Source organism: Salmo salar, chromosome 28 (genome assembly GCF_965601325.2).
Source record: "Salmo salar chromosome 28, fSalSal1, whole genome shotgun sequence".
Taxonomy (NCBI): domain Eukaryota; kingdom Metazoa; phylum Chordata; class Actinopteri; order Salmoniformes; family Salmonidae; genus Salmo; species Salmo salar.
In genome coordinates this window covers 8,565,942-8,585,482 of record NC_138318.1, presented here as the reverse complement: position 1 = coordinate 8,585,482, position 19,541 = coordinate 8,565,942, and the positions used below count along the sequence as shown (strand labels likewise).

General features: G+C 45.5%; 1 protein-coding gene across 3 annotated transcripts in view; it reads left to right on the top strand.

Annotated features, from left to right (window-relative positions):
* The window catches only part of LOC106589366 (serine-rich coiled-coil domain-containing protein 2), a 91,357-nt gene that overhangs the window by 27,834 nt on the left and 43,982 nt on the right, over positions 1-19,541 (top strand). For all 3 annotated transcript variants that reach the window (XM_082970426.1, XM_082970428.1, XM_082970427.1), the window contains exons 2-3: positions 5,525-7,036; positions 7,304-7,509. In XM_082970426.1, coding sequence (XP_082826552.1) covers positions 5,566-7,036; positions 7,304-7,509 — 1,677 coding nt within the window. In that variant the 5' untranslated portion in view covers positions 5,525-5,565. The remainder of the gene's footprint in view (positions 1-5,524; positions 7,037-7,303; positions 7,510-19,541) is intronic.

The window sequence follows — 19,541 nt, the reverse complement described above, 5'->3', positions numbered from 1 at the left end:
GGTTCATTGAACAAGCATGGGAAACAGTGTTTAAACACTTTACAATGAAGATCTGTGAAGTTATTTGGATTTTTTACGAATTATCTTTGAAAGACAGGGTCCTGAAAAAGGGATGTTTCTTTTACTGATTTTATATATCCCAACCAGAAGCCATGGATTACAGGTAACATCAGGACTGAGCTAAAGGCTAGAGCTGACGCTTTCAAGGAGCGGGACACTAATCCGGACGCTTATAAGAAATCCCGCTATGCTCTCGGACAAACCATCAAACCTGCAACGCAACAATACAGGACTAAGATCGAATCCTACTACACCGGCTCCGATGCTTGTCGAATGTGGCAGGGCTTGCAAACTATTACGCATTACAAAGGTAAGCCCAGCTGCGAGCTGCCCAGTGACACGAGCCTACCAGATGAGCTAAATGACTTCTATGGGGGTTTCGTGGCAAGCAACACTGAAGCATGAACCAGCTGTTCTGGAAGACTGTGTGATCATGCTCTCTGCAGCCGATGTGAGTAAGACATTCACAAGGCAGCAGGACCAGACGGATTACCAGGACGTGTACTCTGAGCATGCGCTGACCAACTGGCAGGTGTCTACACTGACACTTTCAACCTCTCCCTGATCCAGTCTGTAATGCCTACGTGTTTCAAGCAGAGCACCATAGTCCCTGTGCCCAAGAACACTAAGGTAACCTGCATAAATGTCTACCGACCCGTAGGACTCATATCTGGTAGACATGACGTGCTTTGAAAGGCTGTTCGTGGCTCACATCAACACCATCTCATAAACCTTAGACCCACTCCAATTTGCGTACCTCCCCAAAAGATCCGCAGATCACGCAATCTCTATTGTGCTCAACACTGCCCTTTCCCACCCGTCCAAAAGGAACACTTACGTGAGAATGCTGTTCATTGACTATAGCTCAGCATTCCACACCATAGTGCCCATGAAGCTCATCACTAAGCTAAGGACCCTGGGACTAAACCACTCCCTCTGCAACTGGATCCTGGACTTCCTAAAGGGCCGCCCCCAGGTGGTAAGGGTAGGCAACAACGCATCTGCCACGCTGATCCTCAACACAGGGGCCCCTTGTGCATGCTTAGTCCCCTTCCGTATTCCCTGTTCACCCATGACTGCATGGCCAAGCACGACTCCAACACCATCATTAAGTTTGTCGACGACACGACGGTGTTAGGCCTGATCACCGACAATGAGACAGCCTATAGGGAGGAGGTCAGAGACTTGGCAGTATGGTGCCAGGACAAAAACCTTCAACGTGAGCAAGACAAAGGAGCTGATGATGGACTACAGGAGAAGGCGGGCCGAACAGGCCCCCATTAACATCAATGGGACTGTAGTGGAGCGGTTCAAGAGCTTCAAATTCCTTGGTGTCCGCATCACCAACAAATGATCATGGTCCAAACACACCAAGACTGTCGTGAAGAGGGCACGACAACGCCTATTCCTGAGGAGATAAAATATTTGGCATGGGTCCTCAGATCCTCAAAAGGTTCTACAGCTGCGCCATCGAGAGTATCCTGACTGGTTGCGTCACTGCCTGGTATGGCACCTGCTCGGCATCCAACTGTAAGGCTCTACAGAGGGTAATGCGTAGGGCTGTGACGGTCATGAAATTGTCAGCTTGTTATTGTCATGCAAAAGGCTGTCGTACTCACTGTAACTGACCATCAATTAACATTAACATGTTTATCATCTCCATGCTCCACTCTACAAGCAGCATACAAGCCTCTGAAGCGCGCCTTTGGAACATTTAAGTTGAGTAAATAAATTGAATGTACACGCACAATGAGTGCATTATTTATTTTAGGCAGGTTTAAAGAAACATGAAAAAAATGTATTTCGGATTAGGCCAAGTCATATTTTGTTTTATCTGGCTATGTGCCATGCCTTAGGCTCTAAGTTTTGTTCATTTAGCAGACAAGATATGCTTATAAATACATTTTTATATTATGATTTTATAGTAAGAAGAATATAATTGAAATTAGCTGAAATAAAATGGATTGAATATTTTTCCCATTCCAGTGCGAGAGTGCGCACATATAAAGTGGCAATATTGAGCGTAGAAGTGATAATTTGAAACAGGTTCTATATGCTAGATTTTGAGTTATTTGACAACTTTAGTTGTGAATGATACAAACCATAGAATGCCTTAGAAATCAAAAGATATATGGGCTGCATGATGTGACTATAGGCTATTGCAGTGGCAATTTTAGCATGTAAATCTTGGTGGGGCAAAAAAATAAAAATCGATGCATGCCAGCAAAGCCACTAAACAATACATGAATTGCTCTATAACGGTGACACACTGTGCCCACAAACTGTTAGGGCCAACATAAATCTGTCCCAACACCAGAGTCCCAACACCTTACCACTGCTACAGTTCATTCAGCCTCATTTACTGCCTTTAAAAAAGTATAAAAAACATATGACTTGCTTCAACAAATGTGGTTTCTACTGACAATTGGAGATGTACAAACTATGGCATAAGGGAACGACGAGCAGATAAGAGGCAATCGTTGAAATGTACATCGACAGAATTCAGAACATGGGCCATTCTTAGTGTTCTCCCTGTACACCAAGTCAGAACCGTAGGATAAATGACGGGGCCATATAAGCAGACAATGAAAGCTCTTACAATATTTGATTATATTTCTCTAAAACAGGCTATAGGCTACGTGTGCACGTGTACCACCAAGTCAGAACACTAGGGGAAAAGGGACCAAATTATTAGCGTGAGGCACATGGGCTACTAACAGGTTACTACACAACATACACTTAGTATTACTTTCTTAGCTACAATATACATATCTCCCTGGCATATTACATAATTTATGCAGCAGCATACAAGACATTTTTGGACTCACTTTGTTGTGCTCACTTCCTTCCAAACCACTCATTGTTGAATTTGCGATTTCCAACTTGTTGTGTAATGTTTATGTCCAATGGCCGATGACCACGATACGTTTTATCTGTAATTTCTGGTTTTTTTTTATCTTCGTATGAGAATGTTTGAAAAGGATTTGCCAGTAGATTGTTGACTTGATTCATGATGACTGCTAGCTAAGATTTTTTTGAAAGTATGATGTTGACATGATCAGTCCAATCAAAGCTGCTGTACACACAATGTCATTTTATCTGTGGCCAATGACCTTGAGCCTTCTTGGATGGGCACCTCTATTGTAATTCTATGTCAATTCCCGAAGGGCTCGAGTTCTCGGTCTCCCCTTAGACTTCGCGGTGATGTAGTTTCCCTATGAGTGATAGAACACACACATTTTTTCTTCTGGCTTGCCCCACCACAGAAAGCACTGAGCTGGGCTAAAACACCTGCATTCTAGAGCTGCCTTACTTTAGGAAACAAAAGAGACCATGTTTGTATGTGGCTTTAACTTAATTATATATATAATTCAAACTGATATGTGAAACATTAATACCAAAATAACATGCAAAACAGGTAATTCCCCACCCCCCCAAAAAATTACTGGGCTATTGATGATTGGAAAAGAAAGATTGGGCTCTGTTCCTTGCCTCAGGCTGCACACGCTGTTCTCTCATCAAGTGATCATATTTTCACCCATTGACTGTTCTCAATTGAATGTAATCTTTACTAATATGTATAATTTAGTTTAGATTTAGAATGGTCCATTTATCAAGTAGGACCAAGCCCAAATCCCCATCAAGACATAAGACATGTCATCTGTTAACACTGGAATAGCGAATGGAGGCCACTTTCCTGCGGGTACGTTTTTCTCTCATGTTGGGTAGGCTTCGCCGATTATTTTGTTGTGCCACAGGTGATATTCCGCCCTAACTGTGTATGCCATGGGCTCTCCAACCCTGTTCCTTTAGCTACCCAGTGCTTCACTTGGGAAACCCAGTGAAATCTGTTCGGGAACATCGATAGTAACATGTTTTCACAACGCTACATATTTCATCAACTGTTGACAGCCCCTCTCTCTGCGAGCTGGAGAAAGGAATGAAGGGGAGAGGGAAACACGGTGAGAGTTGCTGTAGCTAAAAGTAATGTCAGTCTATTAATTATGGGAAAAAAGCCCTATTACTAGGCTATTCAAAATCTACAACAAATTCGCAAATTGTATGTGAAATCTGATTTTGTTTAATTTGGTCTAGACAAATTATGTACCAAAGATCTTAAATCAGTATTTAATTTTTTTTTCTACCATGTGTAATATACTGTTGGCTATGTTACAACGGCACAATCATTATTTTAATAGTTTTTTTTTTTTCGGGCTCATGTATAGGCTTATGCATAAGCTCTAATATGCGTATGGGTGTTTTGAATGAATCATCCACTTAGAAATCGCTGTCCATTTCGTTGTTAGCCCACAACGACCATGCTTTCCACTCTGTTTCAACCTATTGTTGAGCTTCTTTCTTCAAATTGATCAATCACCGTGTGTTGAGTTTTAAAAGCACATACTGTTTTGATAAGTGTTTGTGATTTTCCATTGTATTTGCATTGATGCATTGTTGTCAGTGGCTAGAGGGGACAATAGAGCCCTGAGTACCAGAGTGTGTTAAAGGAGATTACCATGACTCAACAGTCATGTAGAATCTTACTGCGTTCATGACTGCCAGGTTGGCGGCAATATGGTCTCCTAAACAGCCCCAGTAGTGCGTACGGACCAGTACATCACTGGGGCAAAGCTTCCTGCCACCCAGGACTTCTATACCAGGCGGTGTCAGAAAGGCCTTAAAACTTGTCAAGAGTTCAGCCATCCAAGTCATAGACTGTTTTCTCTGCTACTGGGCTGCAAGTCTAGGTCCAAAAGGCTCCTTAACAGCTTCTACCCCCAAGCCATAAAACTGATGAACAATTAATCAAATGCCTACCTGGACTATTTGCATTGACCCCCTTTTTTACGATGTTGCTATGCGCTGTTTATGATCTATGCATAGTTATTTTACTTCTACCTACATGTACATTTGACCTCGACTAACCCGTACCCCCGCACATTGACTTGGTACTAGAACCCCCTGTATATAGCCTTGTTATTATTTTGTTACTTTTTTAACTTTTACTTTTATTTAGCATTTTCTTACTCTGCATTGTTGGTTAAGGACTTGTAAGTAAGCATTTCACTGTAAGGTCTACACCAGTTGTAATCGGCGCATGTGACAAATAACATTTGATTTATAAGCCAACACCAGTCTGTTGGGTACACCCACACCTTTCTAACACAAAGCATGTTTTTGACATACAATTTGGAAGGAAAACTATTTCACTCATATTGTAATTAATTATAGGTCATATTTCATAGAAATCTGGAAACACTGGACAGTTACTTTCACGTCTACTTCTGTAAATGTCAATTTGTGTTTAACACCCCCAAACATGTTATTTCTTATCTTAGCACGACATGTTCTCACCGCTTTCTCTCGTCCCCTTTCTCATTCTTTTTCCTCTTGTTCTCGCTTTTCCTATCTTCTCACTCCCATTTCTCTCTCTGCCCTTCTCTTGTCCTCCATTTCTCTGCAGTTCAAGCCAGCCCAGCACACCCATGGTCCAGCAGGCAGCTGATGGAAGATCCGGTTCCCAACGTGCCCACCATGGTCTCCAGGCTGCCCAAGTTTGGCTCACGCCCCGCGGCTGTGGCTTGCACGGCCCCACTGACCAATGGGACCCACCACCAACCCATCTCCAGCACCACTGGCAAAGGGTTACCCACTGCCACCACCAGGCAGAACGGGACAATGCGGATGCCACCCTCCTTCTCTCTGAAGGGGAAAGGAGGAGAAGCTGTGGGGGTGGGGGAGGAGGGCGGAACTGGAGCTGGGCATCACCTCCGACAACTGCAGCGCTCGCCAGCGGCGGTACGGGAGATTAAAAAGCCGTCCACCATGCCTGCCACGGCTAAGATACGGGGGTGTGCTTCTTTGGTATCCTCCACCAGCCCTAGAACTATACCCTCCAAAACTGGGCCTCACAGGGCCATCCCCAAACAGGCTTTGTCTGGACAGAGTCTCTGCAATGGCAAAGCTGGCCTCAACGGCCAGGCGGGTGGTGATGGACGGTTTGGGTCTGGGAATAGCTCCCTCAGGCAGGTCCAGAGCTGTGGTTCCCCCCACAGCAACCTGACCAGCAGCCTGTCCCACTCCCAGTCCAGCGACAGCCTGGAGACCGCCTCGGAGGAGAACATGGTGCGCTCCCGGAGCCTCACCCACGTCAAGAGGATCCCCTCCCCTACCCAGCCACCCATCATCCGCTCCTACTCCTTCAACAGGGCCTCAGAGCTGGCCAAGGAGCTGCCCAGGCCTCTAGCCAAGTCCCGACTGGTCAAGACATCTCCCCTGGCCAGACCGACACCTGTGCTGAGTAGTAGTGCGGGGAGAGGGAACGGCCTACACCTCAGTAAGGGTGGACATGGACTAGCACCAGGCAGGGCTGTGGTGGGAACTGCTAGCTGCATCTTGCCCCCCACCACACTGAGGAATTCCTTACTACCCAGTTCAGCCTCCTGCAACACCAGGACCTCGGCCCTCAGCTACAGGCTCACACGGCCCTCCCTCATCAAGCAGCCTCGCCCAATCTTGGCCACCTCCACCGAGAAGGTCCAGGGCAACACAGAGGAAAGCGAGGGGAGGAAGAACTCGGTGGAGACGCCCCCTGTCACCCCAGACCCATCCAGCAACACTGACAGCCCAGGGAGCACCCCAGAGTGCCTAACGGAAGGCCTGCAAGAGGAGACTGCGCCCCCCAGCGGGGTGCGTCCCCTGGGGGAAGGCCTGGAGGACATGTCCCTCTCCTCCACCTCCTCCCTGGAGCGCAATGATACCAGCGAGGAGTACATGGACGACTTTGACAACCTGGGGAACGGAGGAGACGGCATTCTGCTGCTCCCTGCCCGTGATGGAGAGCTCGACCAATCGCACTCTGTCTTGGCAGATGATGACAACGTAGACGTCATCCACCGTCACGGTGGCACCTCGATGGCGGGCCTAAACAGCTTCCTGTCTGACAGTGTAGACTGGGCCGGAATGGGACTCACTGGTAAGATTTCATATGAATCCAAATAATTGACTTTAAAGTCCAAGGGATGGTTTCCCAGACACAGATTAGAGCTAGTCCTGGACTAGAAAACACTGTCAATGGAGAACATCCATCGACGATGCGATTTAATCCAGGACTAGGCTTTATCTGTGTCTGGGAAATGGGCCCGAAATGACATAGAATACTAACCAAAACAAATGAACCAGATCTCCCTCAGTGATTAGGTAGCAGGTGAGTAAAACCTCTTCTTTCTCCTCTCTGTTATAGGGGGTAGAGGGGGCTTAGGGGCGTTGTCTCGGCGTGCTAGTCACGCCCTGTCCGGGGGTGCAGACTACCCGCTCGGCTCTTCCCTCGACCTGTCTCCCTCAGACTCAGGCTCGGGGGGGACCTACATGTGGGACGAGGAGGGTCTGGAGCCCTTGGGGACCACCACACAGCCCTGTGGGAGCTACAACTCAGACCTCAACAGCATGGTAAGTCTGGATAGAATACAATGTATTCAACATTTCTAGTGAGTTGACCACAAAGAATGTAATTCTATGGAATTGACAGCTCTCAAAAGAATGGATTAAGATTTAATTCGTCATTGGAATGGTAGGCGTCGCTCTTCAGTAGTACTTTGGTTAGTAACGTGTAGGGGGGGTGGGGTTGGGTTAAAAGTGGAAGTCAAATTTCGGTTTGACCTTGTGTGCAATAGACCAATAAAGTGATTTTCATCTCCACTGAATGTGTGTTGGAAAACGAGTAGGATATCTGTTTCTGTTTTACTGATTGCCTAATCCCCGCTGGCTGTCCTAATGTGTTTAACCTTTGCCCAATTAACTTTTACTTTAATTTACACACCTTTTTTCATAGTCAGCGTTTCACTTTCCCCGTTGATGGCAAGTACTTCCATTCTGTGCAATTTCCTGGGTGATTTGTATTCTAGAGGGGCAAGGGTTGTCCTGCTGGCTTTGACCTAAATGAGCTCACTGCCGGGCACTGTTTCTGTGTGGGTACTCTGCCCACGGTATCACTGTCCCCAATCTGACGTCAATACTCAGGACATTGAGCTACAAGACAGGTCTTCAATGGTGCTGCTATATCTCAAATCAAATGTATTTATATAGCCCTTTGTACATCAGCTGATATCTCAAAGTGCTGTACAGAAACCCAGCCTAAAACCCCAAACAGCAAGCAATGCATGTGAAAGAAGCACGGTGGCTAGGAAAAACTCCCTAGGAAAAACTCCCTAGAAAGGCCAAAAACCTAGGAAGAAACCTAGAGAGGAACCAGGCTATGAGGGGTGGCCAGTCCTCTTCTGGCTGTGCAGGGTGGATATTATAACAGAACTCTGCCCAGTGTACTGTATGCAGTCAGGGCTTTTGCCTTGCGCTGTACCACTCTGCTCCTGTACAACACAGCTACGTAGTTGTCTGTTTTCCTCTAATCTGATTTGAATGCTTTTAAAATACACCCTTCCTTCCTTCCTCGCTAGTCACTGATCTGAAAGTGATCGCATGGTCTCCAGCCTATTGCTTTCACCAATCTCAGCGTGTCAGATCAGTCATTACTGAAGGAAGGAGTCAGGGCCTTGTTCTGCCTCCCGAATGTAAGAACCCAATTTCCTGGATTCCAGCCAAGGAATCAGTTCGATGATCTTTCCTTGAGGGAACTCATTGGCTGTTGCCCCATGTGATTTCCTTGCTGTTTCACAGCAGCCTATCACTTGGCCAGAGAGAAGGACGCAGCCCCAGGACCAGAGGGAAGCGGAAGGATGACAGTGTAGTTATTACTGTATGACGTGGCCTACAGGAGCAGCTTATTACCCTTCTCCTCTCATCAATGACAGAGGCACTCCTTTTTATATGGAGAAAATATGGGGACAAAAAGTACATTTAATGATGTCATTCTGTATTCCTGGAGGCTCATAATAAGTCAGTGACTCAGACAGTGGGTGTTCCATCTCTGAAACCACCCAAGTATAGGACACAAAGCACTTCTCTGAAAAGTGCTGAATCATCTCTCCCTGGTTACGGCAGTGTTGGAAGACAAGCTCCAATACACATTGCAGCTCTCATTTTCAGGCATTTGTTTTAGCTTGGTCACGCAAAAGACCTGGATTTGCTCCTTTTGCTTTTGTTTCTTTGTTGGAAATGAACTCCTTACGGGTCAGAACCTCTAAAATCTGTTTTGGGGTCTTAGTTCACAGCTTTTTGCCTATTTCCTTTTTCTCTATACTGTGTTTTTTCAGCACAGCTAATCCGTCTCTTACTGTGGGTTAGGCTGTATTTAGTCTGATAATGTGGGGATTTTCCAGGAAGCGCACCTTTGGACTGCACAGACATATTAATATGACGTTGTCCATAGTTGTAATCATTTGAGTCAAGGAGTTGTGTGACCCATATAATCTAAAAACATTAGCCTATAATCATCTCATGGATTGGGATCTCATAATCTTTTCATATCTGACCGCAGCTAATAATCAGAGCCATAAACACACTGGTGCAAATCGTTTGGTAGCTTACGTTTTAAAGTGGTACTTGAGCGACCTCTACAGGAGACTAAGTACTGCAACGGTTGCACTCTGAACAGTAGGCTTTTACATTATGCTGTCTCTGTGCAGTGCAGAAGAATCAAGCTAGAGGGTAGCATTGATCAGCAAGTGTATCCACACACAGTAGGCTATTACTGTTAGTAAATGTGTCGGGAAGATGAGCGACGTTATTAGTTTATTTATTGGAAATGCTGTACTGAACTCGACACCGGAGGCAGTGGTTGAAAGCTCTGAAACTTAATTCAGAGAATTAAACAGAAATAAATCCAATATAGGAGATTCCTTCAATATTCAGGAACGTCAAGTGGAGTTAATTTCCCTGCGGTCTGAACTTGAACGGTCAAGGATAGTTTTCCACCAAAGGTGTCACCACCCTAAAAGGCGCTGCATAGTCAATCCGATGTCTGCGGTGGCCGTAGAGTATTTACTGCGATACGCCCTCTGCAGAAGTCAAGGCATTTATACTTCTTGCACTTCGCAGAGCTGTTGTCAAGGAAGTGAGTTTGTGCTTATACTGGACCTCCCGCCCCCACCTACCATCAACCAATCGTGTCAATGTGGAAATATACAGTGCCCTCTGCGTTGTTACAACATTTGGGCGCCGCACGGTCATGCGGTACGGAGCACAATTTTGGCCTCTGCCTGCCTCCAACCACATTTACAGAAACAGACTTCGAAGACAGCAGTGAGCTCATTATAGAGAAATTGAGGGAATGAAGAAGAGAGCGATTGCGATGGGGAGAGGCAGCGAACAAGAGTGTGTTAGAGACGCAGGGGAGACTGGGAAAGAGGGAGTGAACACAAGTGAGCGAGGGAGGAGGGCGATGGGGTGAGAGTGAATAAGAGAGTGAGTGGTGAGAGAAAGGAGAGACTGTGTGTGAGAGATGGAGAAGAGAGTGAGGGACTGTAGAGATGTGGGATGCTAGCTAACAGACAGGCAGGCAGATAGGCAGCCCGTCCCCCTGGTGAGTGTTGGAGCCGCAGGACTCTTGCTGTCGGGGAGAGGTGCTAATGCACTAACACAGAACCACACCAACGCTGCCCAGCTCTAAAACTGTTGTCTGCAGCTCCCCGTCACGCTGAGGGAATTGCCTTCCTGACGGAAATTAAATGCATTATGAATATCTGCGGGGGTATGATTAAAGTCAAATAACTTTAATTTGGTCTGTGATTGTGACATGATCAGGCCCCGCTCCCTCAACGGTTTCTTCAGATTAGCTTTGAAAAATGAAGGCTTCCTGTGCTACTCTCTTTTTTAAAGAGGACTGAGAAAGCAGTGCTGCTTCACGAGGGACTGAGAGGAGTGCTGCTTCACGAGGGACTGAGAGAGAGGAGTGTGTGGGACTGCGTGTTAGTTAGAGCACCGGCCCGGAGGCGTGACTAATTCAGCCGGAGCTATTTGATTGCCTCCCTCGCTCCAGCAGACAGTGCAGGAAGCCTGCTGTCATAATACAGTGACTGCCCTTTTTAAATAACTTTGAACCATGCTGCCTTATGTGAGAGCAAGGCTGAGGTATTTGATGAGATTTTTCATTATTACAACGGTGTGGCAAAGGCTATCCATCCAACATCATTCACACGACCATCTGCTGGCCAATGGTGATTTTGACGCACACACACACACACACGGTCTTGTATAACTAACCTTGTGGGGACACAATTCAGTCCCCTTCAAAATCCTATTTTCCCTAACCTTAACCCTAGCTCCTAAACCTAATTCTGACACAACTTCTAACCTTATCCCTAAACCCCCCTAGATATAGTATTTTACCTTGTGGGGACAAAACTCAAACAAAAATGTCCCCAGTTGGTAAAAAAAAAAAAGTTCACTATTCTTGTGGGGACTCAAAAGTATAGTCACACACACACACACACACACACACACACACGGAGGCCGGAGGACTGGATGCTCATTCACTTCAGGAGCCAGTGGAGTGTTAAGACCGGGAAGTGACAGTGTGCTGGGCTCCTGGAACTAATGTCCCCATGCTGGCGTCAGGCCCCTCTCCTGCTGTCCCTATTCGCGTGGGAATGTCCGTTATGCTCAGGCATCACATCAACCCTCATTTTGAGCAGCTACGTCAGCCCTGCTAAGCCTGGCCATCCTGTCTGCCTGCGCTCGTCTCACAGAAGGACATGCCACATCTTGCTTTACTTGCCCGAAAGGTATCGGCTTAATGTTTCAGTGCACAAGGCTGTGATGCTCCATTTACGTGGGTGTGTTACAGTAGATTAATTGGGACATATAGGATACGGATTCACAGCTCAAATCCGGCAGCAACATGTCGGTATGCGTTGAAAGCCAATTTTAGATGTTGACAATGACGTCGCATGATCACAACACTAGACACCCTAAATGCTTATCGGAGATGACAACTATTGATTTGGCTCTTTTGGTCTTGTTGCCAGAAGGTCTTCTTGCCATGTATGTCGCTAGCGGAAGATGCAGAGCGTGTTAGTACAAGGGTGCTGTAAATAAACCGGTGTGCAGACAGGCCACCGGGTGGCAGTGTTGGTCCAAGCTGGATGTGACGGCTGGTGAAGGTCTATAGACCTGAAGACCCGGTTAGGCATGAAGGGCCGTCACCATCACCCTCATTCATGCTTCTTCTCACAGCTCAGACCCCCCACCCTCTCTCTCTCGCGCTCTCTCGCTCTCTTTCTGTCTTTCACACACACACCACTTCGCTCCTCCATAATCATCCCCACTGCTAGAGCAGAGGATATGCAGGCGGAGCACATTATGGCCAGAAGAACGAGTGTGCCTGGGGAGAACCTTTGTTGTTCCTCTGCATTGCTTCACACTATCTGGAGTTCCTTGGACTTTTTTTGTTGTATCAATCTGAATAAATAAAGCCACGAAGTTGGATGGTATTACCAATGCTCGCAAATGCTTCTGAGGAAAACTAACTGAAAATATGATCACAAATGTGTTTCCTCTGCAGTATACTCCTGTATTTCAACAGCAACTGTAGCCAGAGTCATATTCATCTGCCCTTGAGGTTTTGTAAAAGACTACAGACCACATCTAGTAAAGGATACCAAGCACAGTAGCAGCAGACAGTTGTTTTTGATCCATCCAAGGTCAGAAACCTGTTCTCAAGCCCCCAAATATTTCCCTCTTCTTGCAGTGTGCTGATGCCCCAGATCCTCTCTTCCTCCAACTCGCTCTCTCTCTCTCGCCCCCCCAACTCTCGCTCGCCCCCCCCCAACTCTCGCCCCAACTCTCGCTCGCCCGCCCCATTCCTTCCAGATCATCACAGATATTCTCTCGTCAAAGCTTCTCCGGTGTATTTGCAACCCACCGCCTCCTCCATGCGGGCTTTAAAAGCATACGCAGGATTTACTCACTGTGCGAGTGTAGCGCCGATTTTTAATCACGCCCGCGATGGGCCTGACCTTCTTCCTCCACTTTACTGATGCTGCTTGACAATTTCATTACCCTTCAACGCTCTCTCTCCCTCCTAAGCTCCCTCTCCCACACTGACTGTCACACCGCACACTGATTCGCTAAGCGGCAGATCTCGTCTCCTTTAGTGCGGTCGGCCTATAGTAGGGTCTGGGTTAGGCTTGAATGGACTAGGATGGCCCATACAAAATTCTGCAAACTGTTTTTTTAAAAACATTTTTATAATATGGAATGTTTGGCGCAAACATTGAGGAAGGTTCTCTTAACTGGATTGGTCTCCTCCTCTTATTATCCACCCTGAGACGGCAGCCCAGAGCCAGGATGGACGGGTGAGGGAAAAAGTTCTGACTGGTGCTGAGTGGCTGTCCGTGTCGCAGATCTCCGTATATTAGCGATTGTGCCACAAACATGGCCCGGGTCAGCATCGTGTGTAGCCTCCAGAGACGTCATTGTAGTGAGAGAGAACCCCAATGCCTCTGAAAAGGGCCCAGATGAGTCAATGATGTTGACAGCGCCAACGCCGCTCTGTAGGACTCTCCTTTTTTTTTCTGCATCCTCTTGCAGTTCAATTTGCCTCCACACTATAGCCCATCGGACTAAAACAGAACAACTCCGTCACCAAAAGAAAGGTTCGCTCAGCCTCGAGGTTACATTGCTCATTAAGTTGTCACTTTGTCTCATGCGTGGCGCACGACCAGGAGAGGTAATCTGAATGTTAATGTGACGACTCCACCAGACATCAATCCTCAAAGTGGACTCTCTTCTCTCGTCTTCTTCCTCTCCCTCTTGCGCTCTCTCTCGCATCACAAAAGAAGGCTTTGTGTAGTCTTGTGTTCTCGCTGTATTTCCTGCCTATTTAGAAACTGTCACGCCATTGTCAAGGTGACCGTCCAGAAATATTGATGAGGGAGAAGTGTGCTCTCTCCCTCAGTCCAGTAACCATATTTAAGGCTGTTTGTGTGTGTGTGTGTGTGTGTGTCCCAGAATAGTGTCACATTTTGAGGGTGGTTTCAATCCGACAGCTGTGTCCACAAATATTGATGAGAGAGAAGAAGCGTGTGCTTTCCCTCGAACAGTCCAGTACGTGTGCATTGGTAACCTAATGTAGAAGGCATAAAAGAAATGCCTGAGTTTATTTCTTTCAGGTCCTGATGATAGACTTGGGAGGTATACTGTATACCCGCTTATTTAGAAATGCCGACAGTATAATTTTCAATACCGTCCCCAAAAAATCCATTATTTATTAGTTTTTATATACAGTACCAGTCAAAATGTATTTCCTTTAACTGTTGAAAGCGAGGAAGGAATGAAGCAACAATAGAGGTATGCTAATAACGTTAGAGGAAATATTATGAAAGGTGTATATACAGTACCAGTCGAAAGTTTGGACACCAATTCATTCAAGGGTTTTTCTTTATTGTTACTTTTTTCTACTTTGTAGAATGATAGTGAATACATCAAAACTATGAAATAACACATGGGATCATGTACAGTAGTAACCAGAAAAGTGTTAAACAAATAGCCACCCTTTGCCTTGATGACAGCTTTGTATACACTTGGCATTCTCTCAACCAGCTTCATGAGGAGTTCCCACATATGCTGAGCACTTGTTGGCTGCTTTTCCTTCACTCTGTGGTCCAACTCATGCCAAACCATCTCAATTGGGTTGAGGTCGGGTGATTGTGGAGGCCAGGTCATCTGATGCTGCACTCCATCACTCTCCTCCTTGGTCAAATAGCCTTACACAGCCTGGTGGTGTGTTGGGTCATTGTCCTGTTGAAAAACAAATGATAGTCCCACTAAGCCAGATGGTATGGTGTATTGCATCAGAATGCTGTGGTAGCCATGCTGGTTAAGTGTGTCTTGAATTCTAAATAAATCAGTGACGGTGTCACCAGCAAAGCACCCCAACTCCATCACACCTCCTCCTCCATGCTTCACGGTGGGAACCACACATGCGGAGATCATCCGTTCACCTACTCTGCATCTCACAAAGACATAGCGGTTGGAATCTAACATCTGAAATTTGGACTCATCAGATCAAAGGACAGATTTCCACTGGTCGAATGTCCATTGCTCGTCTTTCTCTTCTTATTGGTGTTCTTTTAGTAGTGGTTTCTTTGCAGTAATTTGACCATGAAGGCCTGATTTCATGCAGTCTCTGAACTGTTGATGTGGTTGTTACTTGAACTGGGCTGCAAACTGAGGCTGGTAACTCTAATGAACTTATCCTCTGCAGCAGAGGTAACTCTGGGTTTTCCTTTCCTGTGGCGGACCTCATGAGAGCCAGTTTCATCATAGCGCTTGATGGTTTTTGCGACTGCTCTTGAAGAAACTTTCAAAGTTCTTGTAATTTTCCAGATTGACTGACCTTCATGTCTTGAAGTAATGGTGGACTGTCATTTCTCTTTGCTGTTGGTAATACCGTGCACCCTGGGATCGTACAGAAACAGTATGAAAGTCTAGATACCGCCCACCCCAACTGGTGAGAAGAAAAAAAAATATGCCCAGTTCAACCAATCCAGTAAATTAAAATGGAGTGTCGCCTTGTTAACGTCCAAAAGTGGAAGTCGTGTCACAGGCTCTTTCTATTTCCCCCTGAAAACCGGATGCATCCAGTTGTTGCAGACTCAGCTGAGGGTGCTTTGTTGGTGCATGAGTGTGTGTGACTCCCAACAGTTGGGTCAGATTTTGAGGGTGGTTTCACTCTGACAGCTGTGTTCATCAAGTGAAACATGAAAGCAGCTTTTCACAGGCTGCTGGTAAATTAAGTCCAGATTGAGGAGGCATGAAATAGATTTAAACTTGCTTTGGACTTCAACTCCCATCAGCATCTGTGGTGCAATGCCCCTGTGATTTTTTTCCTGGCTGGGCAGCTATATAACAAGTCGAGTGGCACAAAATGAGATTGGGAAGAGATAAACCTTACTGAAAAAACTGGCAAACAGTTGAGGCAAATCTTTGGCCAATTTGTGTATTTTCACATACAAATTAGCGACTTGTGAACTTCTGGGAAACTTGTGTCAATTTCTATTGTTTGCTTCAAGTTAGCTGCAAACTCATTATGTATGCAAATTAGATCAGGTTTCAAGTTACTTTGTATTTTAACATTGAAATGAATCTACATGAACCAAATCGCAACTTTAAATGAACTTGCTTCTCACAGAGAACTGAACTAAATATACTAAACAACATGCATTCGATGTCTAAACAGATACAAATTAAACCCAATACAACTGGAAATCAGCATGCTAATGAAGAAAAGAGTAAAGACTGAATATTTTTCCAAATAACATTTACATGAGAGAAATGTGAACACATTGGTGATGTTTTTAATGGAGCAACTACAGAATTGACATGAGCTAAGTTATGACTGAGCAATAGCTTTCAACCAATGAATGAACAAAATGTAACTAATAAAACAAAATCAAACCCAGTTCAAAACTATTGCCTTTTTGAGTGAACTTGCAGATGGTGGCTCTGTTGAAATCCTTAGTCCTAAGTTTGTTCAATGGATGGACTGAAACAATCAGAACACACAGAAACATTGGTATACTGAAAACAATTACTAAAAGCCTTTTCTTTTTTGGCATCTTAAAAGGTAGGTTCCGCAGCTAAAGGGTGGGTTTTGCTTGGAAAAACGGGGTCAGCTGTTACAAAGTTGTCTTGATGTTGCTACTGTATGCTTCTTACTGAAACTGGCATTCGATATTTTTCAGCAAGTAAATGTTTCTGCCTTGTGTAAATGCTATATAAACAATGTAGCTCGCATAAACTGGGACCAAGGTCTACTAAATCTACTTTTTTTTTTTTTTTTTATGTGTGGCCAACCGTTCCTAGAGAGCCGACAGTATATACGATTTTTTTCTCCGGCCATGCCTCAACACAATTGATTCAAACAAATCAACTAATTGTCTTTAATCTAGACTGGGGACTTCAATCTAGCCAGTTGTGTGCTAGTTGTCTCTCTTCCTGACAGGTGTATAAGGCTTGGGTTGAAGAAAAGTAACAGACTTGAGTTATGTTTAATATGGCAATTCATATTACATGAGCCACAGGTTTGACAAAATTGAAATAGATTGTTGAGAGAATTGTTTGCCCAAAAAAGCCTCTGGCAAACTGTTTGCCACTAATGGCAATATAATTCACAGATTAACTCCTGGCAACATTTTGTGGCATTTTGTTTGCAGCAAAATTGCCACGAACTTTGCTGCATCAAATACATTTTTGTAAGTGAATGAGTGACCAAAAATGTAGGTGTTTCTTTCTTGTTTTTTTGTTGTTGAGCACAAATGGCCCCCCCCAAAAAAAGATCTCTACCTCCTGTGTCCTCTGGGAAAACCTAGATGGAGTGACCATCTTTGGCCGGACTCGTCTATGTCAGGACTTAGACAAGGTTGGGTCAGGTTTTGACTGTATGTACTATATAGTCCAGCATAGTATTGGTTAAATTCCATCCACTTTATTTATCGATTTAGTAGAAAAGTTAGAAATTTATGTGGAGAAAATAAGCAAGCTCGTATTTGCATTCTCATAGAAGTGCCGCGGTATGAAAGAGAAGGCCTCGGTTACAAGGTTTTCACAGATTGCATGTGTGGAGCTCTGCCATTGTACTCTGCCCGCCGGTTTGAAAAGCCACTCCATCGTGAGGTTAAAAATTAACCCTGCAATATGAAAATGTTTTTTAAAAATCCCACGACACACAGAGAGGAAAGTAGTGCAGTCTGAAAACAGATAAAAGATGCAAACCATTGAAGTGGAAATAACAAGGCTACTCTAAACCAGGCCTTAGACTTCTTTTGAATAGGATGCTGTAATGAAAACATGGGAGGGGGAATCAGGCCTTGTAGAAGTGGTATAAAGTAGAGGCATCTGATGTTGTCCTCCAATGTTAGCGAGGTCAGTGCAATGCTCAGTGTGCCAGCCCAGCTGTCTTGGGTCCTTTTGAAGAAGGACCGTTGAGGACGGAAAAAGCAGAACTGGAAAGGACAGGATCCAGAACAAAGAACCCACGCCACATAGTGTAGGCTTATCTGGCCATCCGACTTGAAGAACCAGAATTGGGTGCAGTGGAGTTAAATGAAAGTGGGGGGGCTTTCAAGATCAATTTCTAGATCGGTTTTATGCGTACACGCGTGAGGTCTTGAAGGGACAGCACCCAATTATCATTCAGAGCTCAAACTCGGGTGAACCTTTTGTACTTAGAATTTTTGTCCTCAATTTCGTGATATCCAATTGGTAGTTAGACTTTCCCATTGCTGAAACTCCCCTACGGACTTGGGAGAGGCGAAGATCGATAGCCATGCATCCTCCTAAACACGACCCTGCCAAGCCGCACTGCTTCTTGACACACTGCTCGCATAACCCGGAGGAAACGCTATCCAGCTGGCAACCGAAGTCAGCTTGCAGGCACACGGCCCTCCACAAGGAGTCTCTAGAGCGCGATGGGACAAGGAAATCCCGACGGGCCAAACCCTCCCCTAACCCGGACTATGGGTATAAAGAGCCAGTGTTTGGCTGTGGCAGGGCTTATTTATTTAATTTTTATTTAACAAGGCCAAGTCTATTAAGAACAAATTCTTATTTACAATGACGGCCAATCCTGGCTTAACCCGGACGACGCTTGGCCAATTGTGCGCCGCCCTATGGGACTCCCGTTCACGGCCGGCTGTGACACACAGTGGGATCGAACCTGGGTCTGTACTGACTCCTCAAGCACTATGATGCCTTAAAATATTGCGCCACTGAGGCCCATAGAAAAAGATTTTAAAGTGCAGCCACATTTATGTTGAGTTGCTTTCGGTGCATTTCCACTTAGAATTTACCCCACTATTTTACGTAAAAGGCTCAGACTTTTCTGTTTCCATGTTCGTAGGCCGGCACCCATGTCTCACTGGGCCATGGCTCCAACGGACCTGCTCTAACATGGGGCCAAGGCGAGGCCGCTGGGGCTTTTTGGGAGCGTTTACATAATGGCTAAGTGTGAATACACTCGACGGTTAACACCTCACAAAGCAACTGTTTTGATTATGTAGAGGTTGTTGATTCTGCCCTTCGCAAGTCCTCCCTGTAAGGCCTTTATGGAAACACAATTTCTCTAGTATAACATCGGATGTATACGCTAGTGAAACTGGTGTTAGTCGAAAAGCGGCAATGGAGAGAGTTCAGTGAGATGCCCCTAATTCCAGGCAGTTCCACATAGAGGCTGAGTGTCTGTCTGTAAGCTATGATGACAAGTGAGCAAGCCGACAGCGACAAGGCTGCTTAGGGGATCTGAGATCGCAAAAAATGTAGCTAACGTAAGACCTTGGCCATTGATCTCTCCTCGGAGCGCCTGTTTTTTTTTATTTTTGTTCTTTTTTTTTCTTGCAGGAGATTAGGCTGTAATGTCATGCTATGGATGGATGGGCGCGTACCATGGGGAAATGTCATTTCCCCAGGAGCGCTGTGCTGTGACTAAGCCCACTCTAAGCGAAGGCAGGGGGCCAGAGCAAAAGGGGAATGGGCCTGAAGATAACGATACTCGATATGGAGATAGACAGATTCTCTTACGGCCAAGG